Source organism: Rhinolophus sinicus, chromosome 3 (genome assembly GCF_057876585.1).
Source record: "Rhinolophus sinicus isolate RSI-liver-muscle chromosome 3, RSI-T2T, whole genome shotgun sequence".
Taxonomy (NCBI): Eukaryota; Metazoa; Chordata; class Mammalia; order Chiroptera; family Rhinolophidae; genus Rhinolophus; species Rhinolophus sinicus.
In genome coordinates this window covers 115,722,968-115,745,962 of record NC_142503.1, presented here as the reverse complement: position 1 = coordinate 115,745,962, position 22,995 = coordinate 115,722,968, and the positions used below count along the sequence as shown (strand labels likewise).

At 40.2% G+C, this 22,995-nt stretch overlaps 1 protein-coding gene across 2 annotated transcripts; it reads left to right on the top strand.

Annotated features, from left to right (window-relative positions):
* The first annotated feature begins 1,389 nt into the window (after positions 1 to 1,389).
* SSTR1 (somatostatin receptor 1) lies at positions 1,390 to 5,654 on the top strand. Of its 2 annotated transcripts, none has more exons than XM_019713658.3 (2): positions 1,390 to 2,459; positions 2,884 to 5,654. In XM_019713658.3, exon 2 carries the CDS (start codon positions 3,229 to 3,231, stop codon positions 4,399 to 4,401), a length of 1,173 nt encoding a protein of 390 aa, XP_019569217.1. In that variant the 5' UTR covers positions 1,390 to 2,459; positions 2,884 to 3,228; the 3' UTR covers positions 4,402 to 5,654. The 2 variants fall into 2 exon arrangements, with proteins under 2 accessions (XP_019569217.1, XP_019569218.1); XM_019713659.3 differs by having other exon boundaries at positions 1,391 to 2,459; positions 3,270 to 5,654.
* The last annotated feature ends 17,341 nt before the right edge of the window (positions 5,655 to 22,995 follow it).

Genomic DNA, 22,995 nt, shown 5'->3' with positions numbered 1-22,995 from the left:
TTTGGGGGATCAATATCTAGAAGTGGAATTGCTGGGTTACATGGCTATTCTATGTTTAACTTTCTGAGGTATCATCAAACATTCTAAAGCTGCTGCATCATTTTTTTATTCCCACCAGCAACATACAAGGGTTCCAATTTTCCACAAGTTCACCAACATTTGTAATTTTCCCTTTAAAAAAAATTATTGCAGTCACTATAGTGAGTGTAAAGTGATATCTCATTGTCAATGTTTTTTAATGGATAAATACCATGTTTCTCTGAAAATAAGACCTAGCCGGCCAGTCAGCTCTAATGCGTCTTTTGGAGTAAAAATTAATATAGGACCCAGTATTATATTACATTAATTATATTATATAATGTTAAGTATATATATAATATTATATTATATTAATTATATTATAAAGACCAGGTCTTATAATAAAATAAGACCGGGTCTTATATTAATTTTTCTCCAAAAGATGCATTAGAGCTGCTTGTCTGGCTAGGTCTTATTTTCAGGGAAACATGGCAATTCATCATAGAAACCACTTCAGAAACAAACAAAAATAATGTTCATTACAGGTCTTCAGTTTTCTTCTTTTGTGTATGAGGCTACGACTAAATTAAGGAAATTTCCCTAAGATGAGCTGCAACGTGAACATATGCACCTCTGAACAATAGAGCTGTATTTTACCTGCTCCCATCACCCACTCCCCTACAGCAACTATGATCAACACTAAGGTGTCTAAGTGATGACTGTTGAAATGTCAGCCCCCTGAGGAATAGCCAGGTGTTTTTAGTCAGTAATTAGCAAAAAGGCATCTAAACCATTTTTGAGGCTTGGCTGGTATAAAAGCTTTTCGGGGGGGGGGGGGAAGCCCTTTTTTTTAAAAAAAACAACAACCAATAAACACTCATGGTTTTCTCCATACGTGCTCTGTTTTTTAAGGAAAATGAAATACAACTAACCACCAATTCCACTTCAGACAAACTAATTTGTTTAGATAAAGCAATGAGTTAAACAGCTTGGGCCTTATGAAATTTCAAATCCCTTCCTAGCACATTTATTAACAATTCAGTGTCCATTGCACATATTCCTATGAGAGTTTTTCATCATTTATTTTATCCCTGATTGCTAGATCAATACACTGCAAAAGTTATTCTTTTCCTTGCAGGAGCACTCACTTTTGAGAACTAAAACACATATACGCAAATGATTTCTCTGGTAATGCAGGAGGCAATAGAAATTATAGTTTTTTATTTCCTTTCAATTTCTGCATCCATTTTTGCATTCTGAAGTGTCTGGTACAACTAGCCTACATTAGGAGTTTAGTTTCTATTTAAGTTTGCCTCTCCTAGTTGTAAACTGTACTGATGGGAGGGAAAGCTGAGACTCACAGCCCAGTGTGTACCACCTGGTCGAGAGGAAAAAGGAACAAGAAACTGGAGACAAAGCCAAAGCTTGAAAAGGGCCCAGCACTAGACTACCGTAGGTCAGCCTTCCGGGGAACCTGCACTTTTCAGATAAAGACTTAAAGGTATCTTGCAAAGGAATAGGGGAGCTGAATGGAGTGATTCTTGGACTGAACAACTGGAAAGCCAAAGAAAGCCTAGACTACGGATGGTGAGAAGCCCCAGAGGTTGTTTAAAATCATAGTCATTTGTTCTGTGTTACACAGAAACCATTCAATTCCTAAATGAAGTTGGCGAGCTTCATTTAGGCTTGCCTACATTGATTTTTGTGTCTTAAAGGTGTAGGCACGTAAATTAGAGACGAATCTCAAGTCCTGGGGCCTTAGAAAAGGTTGAAATCCTAGTATTTCATGGAAACACTGGAAGGTGGTTCTGCCATTCCTGAAGTTGATAACAGGTCCGGTCACCTGCATGGCCGGGCCCGCCTGGGTTTAAAGGATCGGGCATCCCTGCTCGCCCAGGCCGTTACATTCTCCTCCCTCGGGGCCCGCCAACTCTCCGAGGTACAAAGTACAGCAGGGACGCGGGCGGAGCCTTTCCAAGCGGCGCAGCCGTATCTTTCCCCAGTGAACACCTAGATGGATTTCCAATACCGCGCCCGGCACATTCGGGAGGGAGCCTCAGGCTCCTTCCGTGCTCCCAGCAGCGCGTCCTCCTTTCTGCGGTCGATATTCCTCTGGTAGACGTAGGGGGGGTCTGGGCACCACAAGCTTTAATAAGAGATTCGCAGTGGTTTACCTAGGCCCCTGAACACTCCCGCCGGAGAAGAGCTGCCTGCGGTGATGTAACGCAGAAGCCCCTAACGCGCGGTTGTTGTCCCTCCTCCTCCTCCTGAGGCTCGCGGCTTAGGGTCAGTTTCCGTGACTCTAAGAGTATCTGCGTGGGAGCCTGTGCTGGGGTCCGGCCCAAAGAAAGGAGTTGTAACGAGCGAAAAACGTCACCGCGCTACCACCGCACACTTTGCACCGGCCATCTACGCGTGGGTCTGGAGGTAGCGCGCCCAAGGTAAGTAAGACTGGGAGCTTCCGCCCGGGTCTGAGGAACAGGGCTAGAGGAGGGGGAGGTGGGGGTTTAGGGCCGGAGTGGAACTGGGGTCCCTCAGGGCGGAGCAGCAGCTGAGGGAACCTGAGATGAACTCCAGACATCGATGCTTGGGGTCCACTTCAGTCTTTGCCTTGGATAGGAGCCGGGTGGGATGGGACAGAATCTACACTTTTGGTTCCCACCCACCCACCAGGAAGGCGGAGAAACTCCCCAGGTCCCCTGAGGGATGGGTAAAGGGTGCTGCAGGGGAGCCCCGGAAGCAGCTGCTCGAGTTGATCCGAGCGCAGGACTAGAAAGGAAAAGAAAACATGGGCGAGGGGTGATAAGTCTCCTTCTATATTGCTTTCCTCCCTCTTTTTCTCCCCCACCCCCTTCCTTTTCGTAGCTGCTGACGCGCTGGTGGTGCCTATTAATCATTCACCAGCACAGAGCCCCGCCAGTTAATGGCTGTGCGGCGCGGGGCTCCAGCCTCCAGGCCTCCCCTCTCCACGCTCGCGTGCGCCCAGGCGCCCCGGAGCGACAAGCGGTTGCGCGCAAGCAGCCGTTAGGCTATGCGCCCCGCTGGCGCGGGTCGGAGCCGCGCTCCCCACAGCCGCTGGGCACTACCCATAGTGGCCAAGCGGCAGTGAGCTGCGGGCAGGCGGCCGGGGTGCCGAGTGAGGGCGCAAGCGGCGAGGTCCCGAGGAGAGCTCCCTAGCCCCGGCAGCCCCATCGGCCCCTATCAGCTGAGATGTTCCCCAATGGCACCGCCTCCTCTCCCTCCTCTCCTAGCCCCAGCCCGGGCAGCTGTGGCGAAGGCGGCGGCAGCAGGGGCCCCGGGGCCGGCGCTGTGGACGGCATGGAGGAGCCGGGGCGAAACGCGTCCCAGAACGGGACCTTGAGTGAGGGCCAGGGCAGCGCCATCCTCATCTCTTTCATCTACTCCGTGGTGTGCCTGGTGGGGCTATGTGGGAACTCAATGGTCATCTACGTGATCCTGCGCTACGCCAAGATGAAGACAGCCACCAACATCTACATCCTCAACCTGGCCATTGCCGATGAGCTCCTCATGCTCAGCGTGCCCTTCTTAGTCACCTCCACGTTGCTTCGCCACTGGCCCTTTGGCGCGCTGCTCTGCCGCCTCGTGCTCAGTGTGGACGCAGTCAACATGTTCACCAGCATCTACTGTCTGACTGTGCTTAGCGTGGACCGCTATGTGGCCGTGGTGCACCCCATCAAGGCAGCACGCTACCGCCGGCCCACGGTGGCCAAAGTGGTGAACCTGGGGGTGTGGGTGCTATCGCTGCTCGTCATTCTGCCCATCGTGGTCTTCTCGCGTACCGCAGCCAACAGTGACGGCACGGTGGCCTGCAACATGCTCATGCCCGAGCCTGCCCAGCGCTGGCTGGTGGGCTTCGTGTTGTACACATTTCTTATGGGCTTTCTGCTGCCCGTCGGAGCCATCTGCCTCTGTTACGTGCTCATCATCGCCAAAATGCGCATGGTAGCCCTCAAGGCCGGCTGGCAGCAGCGCAAGCGCTCAGAGCGCAAGATCACCCTGATGGTGATGATGGTGGTGATGGTGTTTGTCATCTGCTGGATGCCTTTTTATGTAGTGCAGCTAGTAAATGTGTTCGCAGAGCAGGACGACGCCACGGTGAGCCAGCTGTCGGTCATCCTCGGCTATGCCAACAGCTGTGCCAACCCCATCCTCTATGGCTTCCTTTCTGACAACTTCAAGCGCTCTTTTCAGCGCATCCTGTGCCTCAGCTGGATGGACAACGCCGCGGAGGAGCCTGTCGACTACTATGCCACCGCCCTCAAGAGCCGCGCCTACAGCGTGGAGGACTTTCAGCCCGAGAACCTGGAGTCCGGCGGCGTCTTCCGTAATGGCACCTGCACGTCCCGCATCACGACTCTCTGAGCCGGGACCACTCAGAGGCCCTGTGCAAAGGGAGGGAGAAGGATGAGGGGAAAGGGAGTATGGGTGCGAGAGGTGAAAGTATTCCAGGGGTCAGGGTGCGGTGGGGCAAAGTGGGGCGAGGACACTACGCGCTTTGGGTGAAGGAGACCCGGGAGAGGCGCGCGACAAAGGTGGACTTGGACGTTTTTCTTATAAACTGGGAAGGCTTGCGGGCCTCTTTCTCCTGTCTCCTACTTTCGCTCCTTTCTCCACTGCGCTTGTACTTCTGCTCCCCAATCTGTAATTCGATCTTTTCTTCCGCCCGGTCCTGCCGGTGCAGCTCGTGAACTCGTGAGTCGCCAACTCAGCCTGACCCTCATCCCCGCCAGCCGTTATTTCTGTTTGTTTAAGCTGAGCCATGGTTATCGCCACGGGTTTCCTTCGGGGTGAGTCCTCAGACCCGCCCTGCCGCGTCCCTCGCTTGCCAGGTTCTGCCTGGTGCCCCTAGAGAAGTCTGGAGAACCCCCGTTCTCCATTTGCACAGCCCTACTTTAAGGGAAATAAGACTTGAGAACGGACAAGGCAGCTGGTCTTTTCTCCTTCTACGGGATGAGGATGCGTCTTTCCCGGAGCCCCTCCACCACTCCCACCCCACCCAGAGCGGAGCCAGGTGCTTAGTAAAATCGGTCCCGCGCATCGAACACCAGGCATTCTGCAGTTCTCATCTAAACCCCCCATTTGGAGCAAAAAGGAGCTGAAAACAAGGACCGAGGGGTTTTTAGAAGATTCCGGGGTTGGGGCGGCACTCACAACCGAAGCCATTGGTTTCAAAGACCAGCACTCCCGGGAGGCTGGTCTGCATTGGGCCAGGAAGGCAGGAAGCATTTTCCCCGGTGGCCATCCGGGAGAGAGGCTGCAGCTACACTAGGTTTCTCCCTTACCCAGGCTTCTGAAGGTGCAGGTCTTAGAGTAACAACAGACTTGGTTTCCTGCTCCGGTTTATCTCAAAGACCAGGCACCGCGACTGGAATTTCAGGTGGTGCCTTCAGAGCCTTGGCCAATCCCGACTGAGTGGCCGCCACCTGCAAGCCTCTCCCACCCTCGAGGGTTGCTGCCTTTCAAGCGGTGCCTAATAAGTTATTTTCTTGTTAAACATATTTATTTATTTATTTATTTGTCGTGTTTGAAAATGTGTCTCTGCTTTCCTTCACTTGCCTAGCCCAGCCAGGGCTTTTTCTTCAGGACCCTGGGGGTAGGTGAGGAAGGGCTGCGATAGGGGGTGTGTGTGGGGGGGTAAGGGTGGTGGGGGTGGGGTGGGGAGGGAGGGACTCTCTCCCGAAGGCCCTCTCAAAATTTCTCCTCTTCGCTGCGTCCTCTTTTCTCATTCTTCCTCTAGCCTTTCTATTTTGCTTGTATCCAGTGAAGTTTGGAGGTTTTTTTCATACTTTTCTTACGTAGTCTCTTGTTTGTCTTATAGTAAGTATATGATTGTGTGGGTTAGCCTCCTCCCATGCAAAACGGAAAGTCCTGAACTCCTAACTTTCAACATCACCCTGTATATGATTTGAATAGTATAGTGTAAATATATATGTATGTATGTATATATATATATACATACATATATACATATACATATATATATATATATATATATATATATATATATATATATATATATATATATAAAATACGGATTCACATATTATGTGTTTGTTTGTCTTGCTCCACTGCCATGTGCCCATGAAATAGTTCCCAAATATAGCCACTAACGGTGAAAGCTGTGAGATTGGCTGTAACACTTTCAAACAAGGGGATTCAAGCAGCACTCAATCCCGGAACTGACAAATCTGATTCAGACAGACTTCAGTCAGTGCTGAGGATGTCCCTGCTTATGTCCCGGCTTCCTCTAGATTCCAGCACAGGTGATTCTAACATACAATCTAGTTCATATAATTCTTTTGGAGACATTGAAAGTAATTTGTGTCTATGTTCAATCTGACCAACTACATTGGAAGCCTGAGCAGGGCAAGGACCAATAATTTTACTTCTTTGTATTTCCTCTATTGCTTTAATATGCTGGCTTGTACATAGTAGGCACTACATACGTGTTTGTTGGTTGATTGCTTAAGTAAGCCAGAGTGTATTACAACAATCAGTTGGGAGACAATAAATCTGGGGCTCTCAGGTTCTCTCTCTGACATGATACACAATAGTTGAAATCACTGTGGAAAAAGATATTTGTGTATATTTGCTTCAAGAATATTGTGTTTTCCTGAAAGAGGTAACCAAGAGTTAAAATGTCCCTAATGTTTAATTTAAACTAATGAACAAATATGCTTTTGGTCACAAATCAGAAAGTTTAGTTTTGTCCCTTAAAAATAATATATATTATTACTCCTTTGAAAAACAGATTTTTAATGGTTAAGAACAGTGAAATTTACAAATCAAAATCTTGATTATTAACCTCTAAAGAGGATACAAATCTAGTGCTCTTAACCTGTTACCATTGTAATATTGACTAAATAAATCAATGCATTATGTTTTTGCAAGTTGTCTGACTTTGCCATTTGAATTTTACTGTTTCAGTGGATTACTTAAAAACACACCCACATGGGCTTGGTTACTTTATGTTTCACTTAGATTTAAGAAGAAAAGTTTCAGATTACCTTTAGAAAGTTTTACCAAGATTAAGACTATACTTCGAATTATTTATTCTTTGAAAGGAAAAGTCTGTTAGTTTTGAGAGAGAGAGAGAGAGAGAGAGAGAGAGAAATTTAAGTCATTATAAATAGGAAGCAGTGTGCTGGGCTGTATTCTCTATGGTTTGCTATTGTTATTAAACTAACTAGATGATATCTCAGTCTCTCACAGATTAAATTACTGTCTGCCCTCATTTATGACCTCAGACTTTGTTGTGGGAGCTAAGTAACTGCCGATTTATAACCCAAGGAAAAACAATGGAAGAGGAACAAAAGAGATTGCCTAAAGGTGTTACCAAGGGCAATGGGTAAAAGAAATACAAAAATCAGATTTCCACATAAGAAAGACATATTTATGCTTTCATAAATATGAAAGTCCAGTGATGGCTGTTCCCATCCCTGAAAGATTTTTTAAGAAGGTACTAGAGGAGTATTTTTTTAAACAGACTTAAAAGACCTTTAGAACAGTTTTATTTTCACAGCAAAATGAGTGGAAAGGAGCATTTTCCAAGCAGGCAATAGCAATGATCCCAGAATAAGAGGCAGGGTGGGCTGGACGTGCTTTTAATAACTTCAAATGCCATGTAACTCTAGGCTTTATAGTTCTATACATTATCTCAATAAGTATAAAAATAGCTGGACTTTTGTCTTTTCTTATTATTTTTAAAAGCTATAGCAAATTGAACTCATAACTTAGATGTACAGAGAAAACATTTTGTTGTTTTGGTTTTAACTAATTTGAACATTATACATTGCCCCTTCTCACCGGTTAGTTGGGAGGAAAAATGAAATAAATTTTCAAACATCCAACTGAGCTGATAATTTAAATAGCTACTTTCAGAAAATTTCACAATTTTATATAAATAAGTTTCGACAGTCTCTTGGCTGGCCTCCTCTTCCTCTTCCTCTTTCTCCATCCTTAAAATGACTTCTGAGAGAAGGGGAAGAGGCTTTATGCATCCTAGTGCAGCAGGGGATGAGGTGCGGTCCTTGGGAAAGGGGCCCTCTCTGCCTTTTGCTCTCTGGGAACAGGTCATTTGTATACCTGGATGATTCCTGGCTGCAGTTTGTTGAAATCTGCAGTTTCCAGAGCCTGTGATCTGACCTCTCAGCTGAATGAGGGCTGTACCTCAGCTCCTGTGGGCTGCAGCCTTCTCAGAGTCGTCCACAGTCTTCACACATGTACAGACCACCAGCCTTGTGGTCGACCCTAGCCTCTGCCAAGGAATGACCTCACCTTGTCGCAGGCTGCCCCGTGGTGAGCCTCAGTGGCTAGAAAGGATCTAGGGTAGCTCTACTCTGGTGATGCTCAGGATCTCTCTGTCTGATGTATTTTTCTGTCTCTCTGTCTTAGATCTTTTGCATCTCACCTTAATGTTTGTCAACTTCACTTATTAAAAAGATTCCACACACCTCGTATCCCCTTTACATTGGAGGAAAAACAGAGGAGTTGAGTCCTTTCATCTCAGCCTTTGATGTGCTGAAGCAGGAAAAATGGATTTAGCAAATTTCTGGCAAACCCTATCCCCACCGCCTCACCTGATTTCCAAGCCTTTTTGCGTTGCCTACAACTTAAAGACAAGCCTTCTCCTGTCCTAAGGTGATGAGCCTCATCTCAGAGTGAGAGGCTGCAATGAAACATGATTTATGGATGAAGTTAAAATGTATCAGCTTTGTGTCTATGAACTATTATCTCTCTTGCTGGTCACCTCTGTGTTCCCAGAGTAGAATTTCTTGGCCCATCTTCTCACACAACATGCCCCGAAAGAATTATGTTTGAAAACTTTGATGCCTCATCCAATTTAACCCTCACCATTGTGTGAAATGCCTAATGTGTTGGTTTGGCCTGAGAAAGAAGGCAAGGGATTCTCCTGGAGAATATTATGGAAGATACATTTTTTAAAATTGTGATGTATTTCCAATTTACTTTAAACAAATAATAGAGATGTTATATTTATATCAATCTTTTAAAAAACCCTTTGGTAGTATGGTTATATTTTGCAAATCTTGCTCATTACTTCCTTTATTCCAATGTATCACAACAGAGAGGTTAGGTACTCAGTTAAAATGATTGACAGCTGTTCACATAATTGTTGCATTGGTGTATGCTTAAAAAATAAAGTATTGCAAACTCTATGTTGCTCTCTTATTACATCATACACCTTTGAGTTAATGAGAACCTGTTCCATATATTCGGATGGATAGCTTGCTTTTCATTCAACACATTTCAGTGTGTTGAAATGTGTTGTTCTTTAAAAGAAGGTAGAGAGGTTCAACATTATTCCATGGTTTCCCTAGAGGAAGGCAGGTATAGAGACAATGTAGTAAGTCATCATTTATTATTTTATTAAATACCTGGAGACAGGGTACACTAGTGAAAGGACTGTGTTAGGGATGATCAGATATAGTCCAGCCAGCTTCTTATTTCCACTGTAAAGGAAAGGAAGCCATTTCTGCAGCAATGACAAAGTTGAGGAGGCCTGTGAACAGAAGTAACTAGTTCAAACTAAAATATCAAAATACCCGCTTGTCAAACTATTAGGTAGAAAGGAGCATGCTCTAAAAATGAAATGCAATTTTAAATAAAAATCCTTTGGTAAAATGTTCACTTTGATGATAAGCTTAATTATTGTCAAAACATGTATTGAATCTTATTAGCCAAAAGCTGGAAATATTGCACTCATTTAAGAATGAGATTACAGTCATGATCCGAAAAGTCTTTGGAATAATAATGAGCCCAAAACTCTAAAAATAAATAGCTCTTTAAACTAGATTGATTCAAGTCTTCAATTTGGAGTGGACAAGAAGTATAAAAGGAAATGAGAAGTGGAGAATGCTATCTGCTAACATCTTATCTTTGCAGTGAAGTTCAACTCTACGCCCCTCCTCGTTCCTGCATCACCAGACCAGTTGCAGATGAAGACCTCAAGTATTCCAGTTTTAAAATTTTAAGAAAGACTTACTATGTATCAGAGTCCACTTGGAGGGGGGTACATTATAGAGGGACTGTACAGAAATAGTTCTGACTTCAACAATAGTAATACATATCAAAAGACAACTAATACTCCATTTAAATTTAGAGAAAGAGAGACATAAAAATCCAAAACGTAATAGGCAAGTAGGAAAATATTTTACAATAACACATGTGACTTACATGACTATTCTGGGAAAGGCTGTCCAAATATTGATGAACAATAGCTCTCACTGTGTTCTTTCTCTCTGTATAACCCTTGAACAATTCATTAATCTAGCTAATATTATTAGCAGTGGCAAAATGTCTATTCAAAGTCAATAATAATTAAATTAAACATTCTCCTTCCTGTCCAATGAGCCACTGTAACTAGCAAATAAAGCAGATGTCTGTATGCCTTTTGTAAAGGACTCTTAAGTGTTTCTATATTTAAACTCTGTGTGGGATCTGAGCTTAACACACACACACACACACACACACACACACAGAGATAGAGAGACATACACACAGAGGAACTTCTTAGATAATAATTGCTGCAATAGAACTTTAAGACTCCATTTTACCCCTCTTTTCCCTCTTAAGTTCCCATTTCCTAACCCTTCTTCCCCTAGCTCAGATTTCTTTGTTTTCTGACTTTCCTGACTTCTCCCAATCAGAAAAGGATTTCCTGTGGTTTGTAGTTTACATCACTCACAAGGCTGCAAATGTTATCTTCCAGAAGCAAGGCTGTTTAATAAGAACATTATATCAGAATCTTAGGCAGCAGTATCCTTGAAATCACATATTTTTCCAAGACAAATATTTCTTAACAAGTGACCCATGAGCCCTGCATCAGAATCACCCAAGAACTTATAAAAATTCATATTCTCTATGCTCCAGCATAGAGATTTTGATTCATTAGATATGGAGTGAGGCTCAGTGTTTCTAAAGTACACTAAAGTTTGAGCACTAATGGTTTAAGTGTTAGGAGCGCAGTGTTTATCATCAGCAGACACGGGTCTGCTTTATTCATTATGTGATACTGAGCAAGTTAAACTCCGTGATGTATTTTTTTCTCATCTATCAGGTCAGAATAATAATACCCCCTTTACAGGGGTGTTGTGATGAGGCAATGCCTGTCAAAAGCCAAATTAGTCACAACTGTTTTAGTTGTGAAAACCTCATTAGTTCACATACCTGAAAATTCTTGAGGAAGAGCTGGTTTCAGGGTGTCCTTGATCAATAACTCAGTACAATCTTTTTTTTTTGTTCCTGTCTCCTTTTCTCATCTCTAACTTTTGTCATGTTGGCTCCATTCTCAGATTGGCTAGTCCTTTGTAATTACAAGACATCTGTAGAAACCGAAACACGACATTTCTCGAGGTTCAAATTTCGGGGCAAAGAGTAAAAATGATTCTCGCTAATTGTACTGGCTAAGATTGTTTGTCTGTTAGGAGGCACCCCTCCATGTTTCTCTCACCCTCCATATATTATGCTAGGTGTGTCAAGATATAAGGCCTTGATCATTCTTTCCCTGGATTATTTCTCAAGACTGTGTTTGCAGCAAGAGATCTTGAGTGATCAGGTAATATCTCTTTCAAGGAGAGAGAGAAAGCTTTGTTACTGCTTTCTATCAAGTGGTGATTTCCCCAAGATCAGTGTCACTCAGCTGTGTCACAAACCCACTGCTGCACAGCATTCATCTGGGCTCATACTGCATCACCTCCATGAGAATCAGGGGCAAAAGGAACTCATGCAGATCGTGTTGCTTACTGGCTGCACCATGAGTAATAAAGTCCTTTGTCTCTGACCTAGAAATTTTGTGTCTTCTGCCAGCATCTACAAAACAGTAACAGACTAGCTTATTAGCTTGTCAGTAAACTCAAATTCCAGACCCTGAGAGTATCTACCACTGAACCCATTAGCAAGGCCTGGGGAATGTGATTCGCTGAGCCTAGGTTATATACTCTGCCCAGAAGTGGGAGTGGCAAAAGTGTGGATGCCAAGGAGAAAAGTGAGACACAATTATCCAAAGTAGATATAATTCATTATATGTTATGTGGCAAAAATTAAGTTGAATAAGGACTATCTACGACCTAGCACATATCCAGGAGCCACACACACACACACACACACACACACACAATGCGTGTTATCTTCATAATACATACAATAAATGACAGATTCTATTATTAATATTATTATTAATCATTATTGGTATACCTGCAAGAGGAAGTAGAGAATTAAAGTGATTCATTAAATGCTTCTACTTGATCTAGTTATATAATTAAGTGAATGGTGTTAAATTAACTTTGAATATACAAAAATTTGCTTCATTTTTTATATGTAAGCACATTTGAAAGTTGAGCAAAGTATCTTTTTATTTATGTAGTCTATTTTTTCTATGATGAAGAATACCAGTTATATTATTTATTTGGGAAATTCCAAATATCTCATAAATATTACTGACGGATTTCATATGACCTCAAGAAAATGAATCATTCTTTATTGGATTCTATATCTCTAAAATGGGAATAATCAGATATCAATCCACATTAGCAACGATTTATTAAACTCCCTTAAGAATAATGACATTGTTTAAATATATTTAAAAATAAGGTGATAAAGGCATTTTAGTGTCATACACAGCATTACAGTCGAGCATATTTAAAATGACGTTGAGATTAGAAATGTACATGAATAGAGCATGAAATGATATACAAAGGTTTGATTGTGTCAGCTCTGCAGCTATATTTTATCATCAGCAACTGGGGAAAAGTTTGCTTTAAATACAGTTTTAAGTAATAGAAATAAGATAGCCCACCACAGCCAGAGATAGGTACCAATTATTAATAAAATAATATCCAAATAAGTTTCCTTCTGTTTTACTATGGCTTATAAATATATTTATGTCACATATTTGGGTCCTGAAATACTGTTGTGAAGATAACCAACTCCCATGAATTAGACTGACAGTTTCAGTTCCCCTCAGATTTCATAGCAGTTATATAAAACTGTCAGTAACCAGAGTTTAAAATATAGCAGCAGGGCAGGCAGGCAAGGAAACAAAAGTAACATTTATTCAATACCTACTTTGTAAGTGACACATTTTGCTACTAGGTGTTTTACATGTAGATCTCATTTCAAGAATCTTCTGCAAGATTCCTCTGAACTAGAAATCTTTATTTCTCTTACAAGCAAGGAAAGAGGGTGGGGAGGGGTGGGGACACACCAAAAAATTCATTCATCATGTTATAACTGGTAGTTGGCGGATCCAGAGCTGAAAATCAGACCTATTGACTCCATGAACCATGATTCTTCTATAATATCAGTTAAGTCCTTTTAAATGAAACACAGATTCCACTCCACAAATGACAAAGAAATGGGAAAAGTTTGACTATTACCTCAAAGTTTACAGATCAGTGACCAAAACAAAAATGTCAAAATGTACCACTCTACTCATGGTCTGTACATCAAGGAGAAAAAAATGAAATAAATTATTGGAAAATGTTAAAGCAGCTATAATATTTCCCCCAGAGACAATCAGATTGCCTACGAGAAACAACAGTTTCACATCTAAGTCAAATGTGTCTGTGTCGAGAACTCCACTTGGTATATCTAAGGCCACACCATATGTGCCTCTTCCTGTAAAGAGGGAGATGCCGTATCTCCGTGATTAAGTAGGTGGGATCAGGAATCAGAATGCATGGTTTCAGATCCTGGCTTTGAAAATTACTGGCTATGTCACCATGGGCAGGTTACTTAGCCTCTCATGCCTCAGACCTCTTAATTGAAAAATGAGAATAAAAATAATTTCTGTCCCATAATGTTAGCAAAGTGACATATAAGTCCTTTCAGTATTTTTTTACACGCTTTAATAATCCTTTCATTTACATAACTATCATAGAAGTTACAATAGTTCAAGAACACTGAAATCCAGGAAGAGTTTCCTTTTCACTTATGAAGATACAGTAAACATGTTCCAATTATTAGGAATTAAATCATTAAGAAACACTAAAATAATTATCAGATAGTACTACAACTTTAGTGGCCATTAGAATTGGACAAAACCTCAGAGTTTAAAAAGGCAAAACTCTAGAAGAGCAGCATTAAGTCAGTCCTATAAACTATGATAACTAGCTTTTAGGACATTAGTAACTAGTTGGGATATTTTTCCTCTTAATTTAAACTAGTAAGTTGTTCTGCTGTAAAAATAATGTAAAGTAATTGAAAAGCATTAAATCAAGTCTTTTTATCTGAACTCTTTCCAATTAAGAAATCATGCCATTTATCAAGGTGCCAATTAAATAGAATTCACTGAATTATTCTAGTGAATGGAGTTTTAAGGAAAGATGAGAAACTCAGAAAAAAAAATCACCCATTCTAAATATTGAAAGAGGATATTATAAACTATGAAACAATTATTATTCTTATAAATTCTTCTTGTAAAGTATTTCATTGAATCCATGAGCAGAAGGAGTAGAATGCAAACAAAGAGGCAAATATGCAAAGCACAATTTCAAACAGCTGTGTACCCTTGAAAGATGTGGCCAGCAAACAAATATTTCTTTTAAATGAGTGCTGTCTCACCTGCAGCTGCATCTCTCATCTCATTTGCAAATCAAGAATGGATCTGTAAGAATAAAATTGATGACCACATCAATTCCTCTGAGAGTTAGTACTTTTCCTATTGCAATAGCTTCTCCAAAGTAAAAATCTCTAGAATCCTCACAACCAACATCGAGTTACACTTCATTTCAAAGTGAAATAAAACTGACTCCACTCTACATTGAATTGATATTCAAAATTTTCTGTCATTTTTCTGACAAAACCACAGGGGAGACCAAGGGGAAGCACTGGGAAAACCAAGTAATGGGTTCTTGCAACGATGGTGAGCAGCAATGAAGAGGCTGGAACGTCAACCAGGATTTGCTTGGGCAACACCATATTCTTACGCTCTCCTCCTAAACCATAGATGGCAGGAACCTGGTTTCCAGTTGTTTTCCATTACTCTATAAATCCCCTAAGGGCCATTTGTCTTTGATTTCTTGGTGCCTAGCCTGCCATCTAACACAACTGATTGGTAGCAGCACATAGTAGCTAGAAGCAGGAAGTGTGGAGCTCAATCACTTAATAGTTGTGTGACCCAGGGTAAATGACTTCATATCTTCACCTTAGCTTTAGTTTCCTCATCTGTAAAATGGGAGAAATAATAGTACCTGCATCATAGAGTTGTTACGAAGGTCATTAATATTGTAAAGTACCTAGAACATTATTTGGCATATGGTGAGTTTTTGAAGTACTCAGCAAAGTATCATTACACTTAATTAATGGATTTATTAGGACAAGGCAAAGCCTTAATTTTGGTATTAGGTCCATTGCTTACCTCTTGTATGTCGCTTTCCCTGTTTTGGTCTTCTGGAGTCTTCCCTGCATGAACACCTCATTCTCACAGGTCAACTAATTTTTCTGCAGTATGGGTTTAATGACTTAAATTATGAATTCCTTAATCTTTATCGTGTGTTGGCTTTTTAATGGGAGATAACAGTGGTTCCCTAACCTTGGTGCGTATCAAACACACTGGGAAACTTTTTAAGATTTTAGATTCCTAATGCCCGGCTTAAGAAACTCTTGAAAATAAGGCCCAGGCATCATGTGAAAACAGGGGTTCCATGGATTCTGACACAGGTGGTTTCAGTATTTGGAGAACTTCAACTACAGATTTAAAAGACTTCATAAAGGAAAGTACTGCATTTCTAGTGAAGGAACTTGGGGTGCTATGATTAGTCTATTAGTGGTGGAGGGTGTTTTTGTTTGTTTTTGCTGTATGGGACCTTCTTTGGCCCTTCAAATTGCGCCACACCATTAAAAGTTGCCTGTTATCCCCTTGGCTCTTCAGAAGACTTCTGTAAATCTCCCAAGTATATGAGTATTGTTGCCAACCACCCTTTTACCAGTATCATTTTTCAAGGATGATGGAAAATATTTATTCTGACATTTTCCCTCTTTGCTATTCTTTCTGCAGACGCCTCTCTTTAGAGAACCAGACTTTGTCAATGCTTAAGTTTCTGTAGCTTTCCTTTCCATATGCTACAACACTCCTTTGGGTCTTGGTCGATGTTCCATCAGTTATTTCAAATTAAAGAGTATATACCATGCTTCATCTTAACCTCTTCCTCTGCATCTTTTTCTAGTTTTCACATGTGATTTTTATATGCATTATAAAAGTCAAATTTACAAAGTGCTTTGTAATTCCTAAACCAAAGGGCGCTTTCTTGAATAATTTAGTTCATTAACCATTAAGGAACGGAGAATATGCTAAGGCCTGAAAAAGTCGTGATTGTGACTAGGAGATTAGTGTGGTGATGATGATGATGACGAATGTTATCACCATCATTTTTATTATGACTTCCTGGCTGTGCAGCTGTAGTTAAAGCAGCTTCAAAGGAGTAGTTTATTACTGCCCAGATGAGAAGTCATAAGGTCTCACTGGATATTTAAAACCATGATAAAAAGAGTGAAAAGGAGGACTAATGACTTAAAGGAAAGTCAAATAATAGATGTGACTATAACAGGAGAGTTTAGGGTCTACATTTAATATATCAAAACAATATTTAGCCTAGGTATGAAAGCATCATACCTCAACATCCAAGAGTAGCTTAAATAAATGTATCGCTTCATTTATTTCCCATAAGCTGCATAAAAGTAGAAAAATAATAAACATTGACCAATAATGTGAAACACAAGACATTTTGCAAAGAACTCTCTAGGAATAGGAAAACTTTTCTGGGGGTCAAAATTATTAGAGAAGGAAAAACAATACTTATGGGGCTGATTTCAGTTAATTTATTTCTCATAATCCTTAACAATATATAATAAAATTTTTTAGTATGGAAACAATTGTTTTTTACAAAAGTCACACCTATGGTATTTGCTATCATATTTTATCACTACTTGAAGGTTATTTCTAAGTTAGAAAACATATTTTAATATGTCCAGTAAGTTAAAAACTCACGTAATAATCTTAAAAATCAAAGATTAGTGATAGGTAACATGACTGTAAAGTGTTTGGTTCTGCATCTTTGTTTCAATTGCTTGTTCCTAGCAATGTTTTATTTCTTTTACAGGTGACAAATTTTAGAGAGCAAATTCACAATTGTGGATTCTTAAATTAGTATCTTGCTTGAAGGAATTGTATTCATTTTATTTCATCACTGCACTATATGTGGAGTAACATCCCTAGACAAGCAATATTGGTTAAGAATACTTTTCACAACAAAAATATTATGACAAAAAGCTCCTTAAAGTGGGTTGTGTTTTTGTTTGTTTGTTTGTTTGTTTGTTTGTTTTAATTGGGATTTGCCTTTTAGGAAACCAGCGTGAGTCATCATCCATATTGGCCAGGACATCCCAATCTTTGTTCTTGAGGATAGAGTAACATTTGTCCTATTTTGTGGTATAAATAAACCATCTCATAGTCAGCAATTTTTTTGGCACAAAAATGAGAAATATACTCTTATTTCACATATTAAGAAAGCTATTTGGCAGCATCCGGTGTTATATTAACTAAGCAAATTCTTCATGGGATCTGATTTTCTATAAAGGCATATGATTCTTTAGTTTATCATGAAAAATTGCTCTAAATTTCATGAATTGTATAATGATTTTTTTAGTCTTTTGTTGGAAAATAACAAAATTAAAAATTTACCCAGGTTTTCTAGATTCCTGTTTCTAGAATTGATATTCTACCTTAGTGTCCAGAATTTTTTTAAAAAAATGATTACTCAAAGTTATAAATGAAAGAAAGTATTAACATAATTTATAGAAAAACAAACAAACACATAATTCTCTTTGCATTAAATGATGTCATTGAAAATAATTTAGAATTGTACTAAAATAAATCTTAATATATTTAAGTTTAAATCTTAACATTTAAGTTTTAATCGGAGATAGACAAAATCATTCTTGTGGTGTATTTGTCTATGATTTAATTAGACATCCTCCCTTTTAAAATTAGCTATACTGTCACTGCCTTTGAAAGAGCTTTTCCTTTTGAAGAGTATGTTCTGATCTATCAAAGATTAGTGTTACAGCTTCTAAGTTAGTATTTGAGAACAGAGGTTGAAGTAAATGCATTGGCTTCTAAAACTTTATTGGATTCTAGACCATCTTTGAGTTTAAATTTAAAAGAAAACCAATCTTATATTGAGGATAAATAGAGAAATTTCCTTTCATATGGCATCAAATGTTTGGATAAACAGAATTGGAATGAAGTTACAGGTGTTAGTTAATTAATAGTTGTCACTGTGTATACCAATGTTAATCTTCTCATTCACAGAAGAAATATTTTCAATTGCCTATAACCTAGAACAAGACAGACAAGTTCTTACTTTCATGGATTTATATTCTAGTGGGATGAGACAATGAACAAATAAGCATAATTATGTTAAGAGCTACAGTGAAGATAAAACAAGGTGACATGTATGAGTTGGTGTTTCCGAAAGACTAAGACTGAGTTGCCAGAAAATGCCCTTACAAGGGGTGATCTTTAAGGTAAGATGAATAACTGGTATGAGATTGTCCTTGGAAGATAGAAGATTAGAACCTAATATGGGAATGATGTATTCCAGGAACAAACTGTAGATTGAGCAGAGAGGAGGAGAAGGAAAGAAGTGGCCAGTGAGGAAGGAGGAAAATCAAGAGAAGAAGGTGTTTCTATAAAGAGGAGTGGTCAGCTGTGCCAAAGGCTTATGAAAAGTCTAGTAAAATGAGGACAATCAAGTGACCACTAAATTCAACAGGACGTAGGTTGTTGTGGCCTACCATAGCACAGTTTCCAAGAACTAGGCTGTCAAGGCCAATTGGAGTAGGCTGAGGAAAGAAAGAAATGGAGAGGAAATGGGAATAACAATGTCAGTCAGCACTTTTGAAAAGTTTTTCTCCAAAAGGGAGCTAAGAAATATGGCAGGAGCTGGAGAAAGGAATGAAGAGAACATGTTTATGCTTAGTAGGAATAATTAAGTTTAGAGGTATAAATTGATGAAACAAAAGGGCGATTTCAGGGAAAGGCTTCTGGAATAGGAAAGACATGGACTTGAGCACATACACTCAAATCCAGATTTTGGTGAAAGCAGGCATGTGTTATCTCTTATAATGGAAGGCATGAGGAAATGGGTGCACAGAGGGTGCATCTTGGAATGTAAATTGGCAGTTTGAGGAGATACAAAAATTGTGACATAGTCTTATTTCCGAGTGTGGGAAAGAAGCATATATTAAAGTATAAAGATAACCAAGCAACATTGAATATCCAGGAAAGATCTGTGGTCATGAGTTTAAATTAGAATCAGTAAGCAGATGTGCTTGCTTTTCTCCAGACTTATTCAGCTGCCAATGTGCAATAAGAGAAAGTGGGATAACCAGAGTTAGACATTTTTGGAGAAAAGTAAAATGGAAGAAAAAAGGGGTTAGAGAGTTAAACATTTTAAAGTACATAGGTATAATAATAAGTAATATCAGCTGAATAAGGAACAAAGAAAAATGGAGAGGTCACGAAGAATGAACATGAGTAAAGATTGATGATTCAGAGAACTTGGTAGGATGGAAGCACAGTTGGAGTGGGCAGTAAGACTAAAGAACTGGATCTAGGAAATAGGGGGATGAGTACAGTTGTCAGTGATAACAAGGTCAAGGGTATACCTGCAGGAGTGGGTAGCTGTTGTAAGACAGGAGGAAAGAACATTGAAGGTGAGGAAGCTCAAGGAACTGTGAAGACATGTGAGGGGTGAGTTTTTCACAAGGATATTAAAGTCACCAATAAAAATGATAGATATAGCCAATGCACTGTACACCTGGAGCTGAAGCTGAATAATATTGTATGTCAACTGTAATTTAATATATATATATATATATATATAGTCGCGGCATATGGAGTACAGCATAGGGAATAGAGTCAATGGAATTATAATAGATACATATGATGTCAGAGGGGCAATAGATTAGGGGAGGGGGTTACCACTTTGTGAGGGATGAACTGTCTAACTATTGCATTGTTTTGTACACCTGAAACTAATTAAACACACACACACACACACACACACACACACACACACAAATGATAGACACAGGAGTAGAGAAGATGACATAGATTCACATATCAAAAATTTCTATGAATAAAAAGAAAGGACAAGGAGGTTATTAGACGCCAACTACAAGAAAGGTGGTACAGTCTGTTATGAGCTGCAAAGACATCTGAAGTTTTCAAGGAGGGAGAAGATGTTATGTAGAAGCACAAAGAAAAGAGAGACACCAACCTCACTATCAAACCCAAGGGTTATCTGTATTAATGGCCAAATTATTCTCTTTGCATCTAAATAAGTGGTATTGTGTGGACAACATAATATCTGTTCCATCAATGGTCATAGCTAGAAAGGGATAGGGTTCACTGGCATTTAACCCTCATGTTTAATTTTTATTCTATTGCATAAAGATATTTAACCTCACCCACCACCACTCATAGAGATACTCTAGAGAATAATTAACTATGAAGTATTTAAAATTATAATACATTCAGCTCCATTATTTTTGTTGAGATTTGCCTTGCATGAAATAAATTTTGACATCTTAGTGTATTGCCCTGGAGGGGGATGGATAATTGTGATATAATGACAAGAAAAATATAAGACTAGGAAGAAGCTATATTCTCATAGGTAATAAGATTGCATGCTTATACATGCCTTTTCTCTTTCAAGCTGTGAACATAACAATTTAACACTGAAGAACAAACCTTCCCTTTGCTGTGTAAAGCTAATAATGAAAAATAATCAGCATATCTGTGGTACAGTTTACAGGCACAATTTATAATCTGCACTTCTTCCAGTTCTTTTGACAAATGCATTGGCCCTGTTGATACCCTATGATAGATCTATCTTTATCTGTCTTTTTCTAAAATAATGTATCTCACAAGAAGGATAAGCAGAAAACATATGATACAACACAACTGTTTGTTTTTTCATTTCGCCTTCATGATTACTTGAGTCACAAATGACGTATGATCCAAACCAGTAACATATGTCTGTGTCTGACAGAGGACATTTTTCATCCTTCTCGTCTGGGTTACATTTTCAGCAGCAGGTGTTGGGAATCTAAGTGAAGTGAAACGAGCTTCTAAATTCACTTCTCAGATTCAACAAACTTCAGTGTTTCATGGGACCAGAAATACAGGGAGCAGTTCTGCCTTTCTATTTCCTAAAATTTCTTTAAACTATGGAAGTCTTTAGCTTAATTCTAGACTCTATAAGCTTGGCTAAATCATCATAATGTGCTGTTTATTCTCTTGATCAAAGGCTGGTTGCCTGGCCCACATTTCCTGTCCTTGGCCCCACCCCTTGCTCTGTACCCCTTTGATCCTGTTGGATCACATAAGTGTGGGAGCAATTCCTGTACATCTGATGATTGTTCATATCTCCACACCTCTCCCGATGTCTGCAATGCTCTTAGCTTCTTCAACCCCTTGGAACATTGCAACACTTCCTTCAAGATTCAGGTAAAGCATCACCTTCTTTATGAAGTCTTTCCAGTCTACCCTACGCACCTCCCTCACACTTAGTCATTCCCTCTCCTTTCTTTCTATGTGCATTTAAACATACACTAGTTATTGTTAGGGTGGCCATATAATGTATTGTCTAAACCAAGGCATGTTTGAGAGTAAAAAGGTGCAATGCTAACCATTACACTGAAACATCAGACACAAACTATGACTTTTCTGGCTAACTAGGTTACGTGGTCACCCTAATTATAGCACTTATGATATTATATTGGAACCACCCACATCCTGCAACCAGACTGAGAGGGCAAGACTCTTTTGTACCTCATGCAATGGCCAGTGGTATTTAAATACTTGGTGGATATCTACTGCTTTAGTATTACCTTTCTTCTAGTAAAAGTGTCTTTAGGGAATCACCCTACTCCACTCTTTATATGCTTTCAATCCCCATCCATGTTATTTTGATGGACCTGAACCCACCTCTCTTTGCCCCATATGGATAGGGACATGACTCAGATGCCACTGATTAAAATAATGTAATACAAGTCACTGGCCAGCCCCCATCAGTCAGTGGTTGGTTCAGATCTGCACATGGTCGTCTAATTAGAGTCAGTCTTGCAGATTTTGTTCAAACTGTGGAGAAGAGAAACTCAATTTCTGCTTGGTTGCTACACTGTGAGCCTGGAACTGCCAAGGGACCCCTCACCTCCAAGGAGAGCTACTCATGAGAATGAAGTAAACATTGAAGAAAATAGAGCCAAGACATGGATCCCCCAAGAAACCATTGGAGCTTTTTTCTCCCATGTTGCCTGAAGCTAGATCTTTTTTTTTTTTACCCCAAACTTTTGAGTTACATGAACCCATAAATTCCCTTTTTGCTGAAGTCAACTTGAGCTGTGTTTCCATTCTATGCAGAAAATTTTTTTTTTCTTTTCCTGACTAATGAGGCCTGGGCCATAGGAGGTGCTCAATAAGCACTGGTTGAATGAGTTAAGTGAATGGAGTAATTATTGGTGGGCAGTCTCAGGACTGTGAATGACTAGAGGTACCTTTCCCACCTGCAGCTCCCTAGGGCCCGTGGCCAAGTTACCTCATCTTTCAGGAGAGTTCCTGGGCCTGTCAACATAGGCCCCCATTTTTGTTTTATTTCTTTGTTTTTCTATTTTACAGGCACTTTTTGCCATTGATGACTTGATAGTAATTTGGGGAGAGCTAGAGAAGCAAAAGGAGGTGTCACTTCCAGCTATCGCTTATAAAAGTTACTAGAGGTTTGAAACACACCGTCAAGATGAAAACCACCTTCTCCCTAACCATTCCCCCTCCCCTTATTTTACCAAGACAAAGGGATTTTGTCCAAGCACACACTTCAGATGCCAATTTGGTCTTACTTGCCCAACAAACACTGCTCTTACATTTCCTCTAAT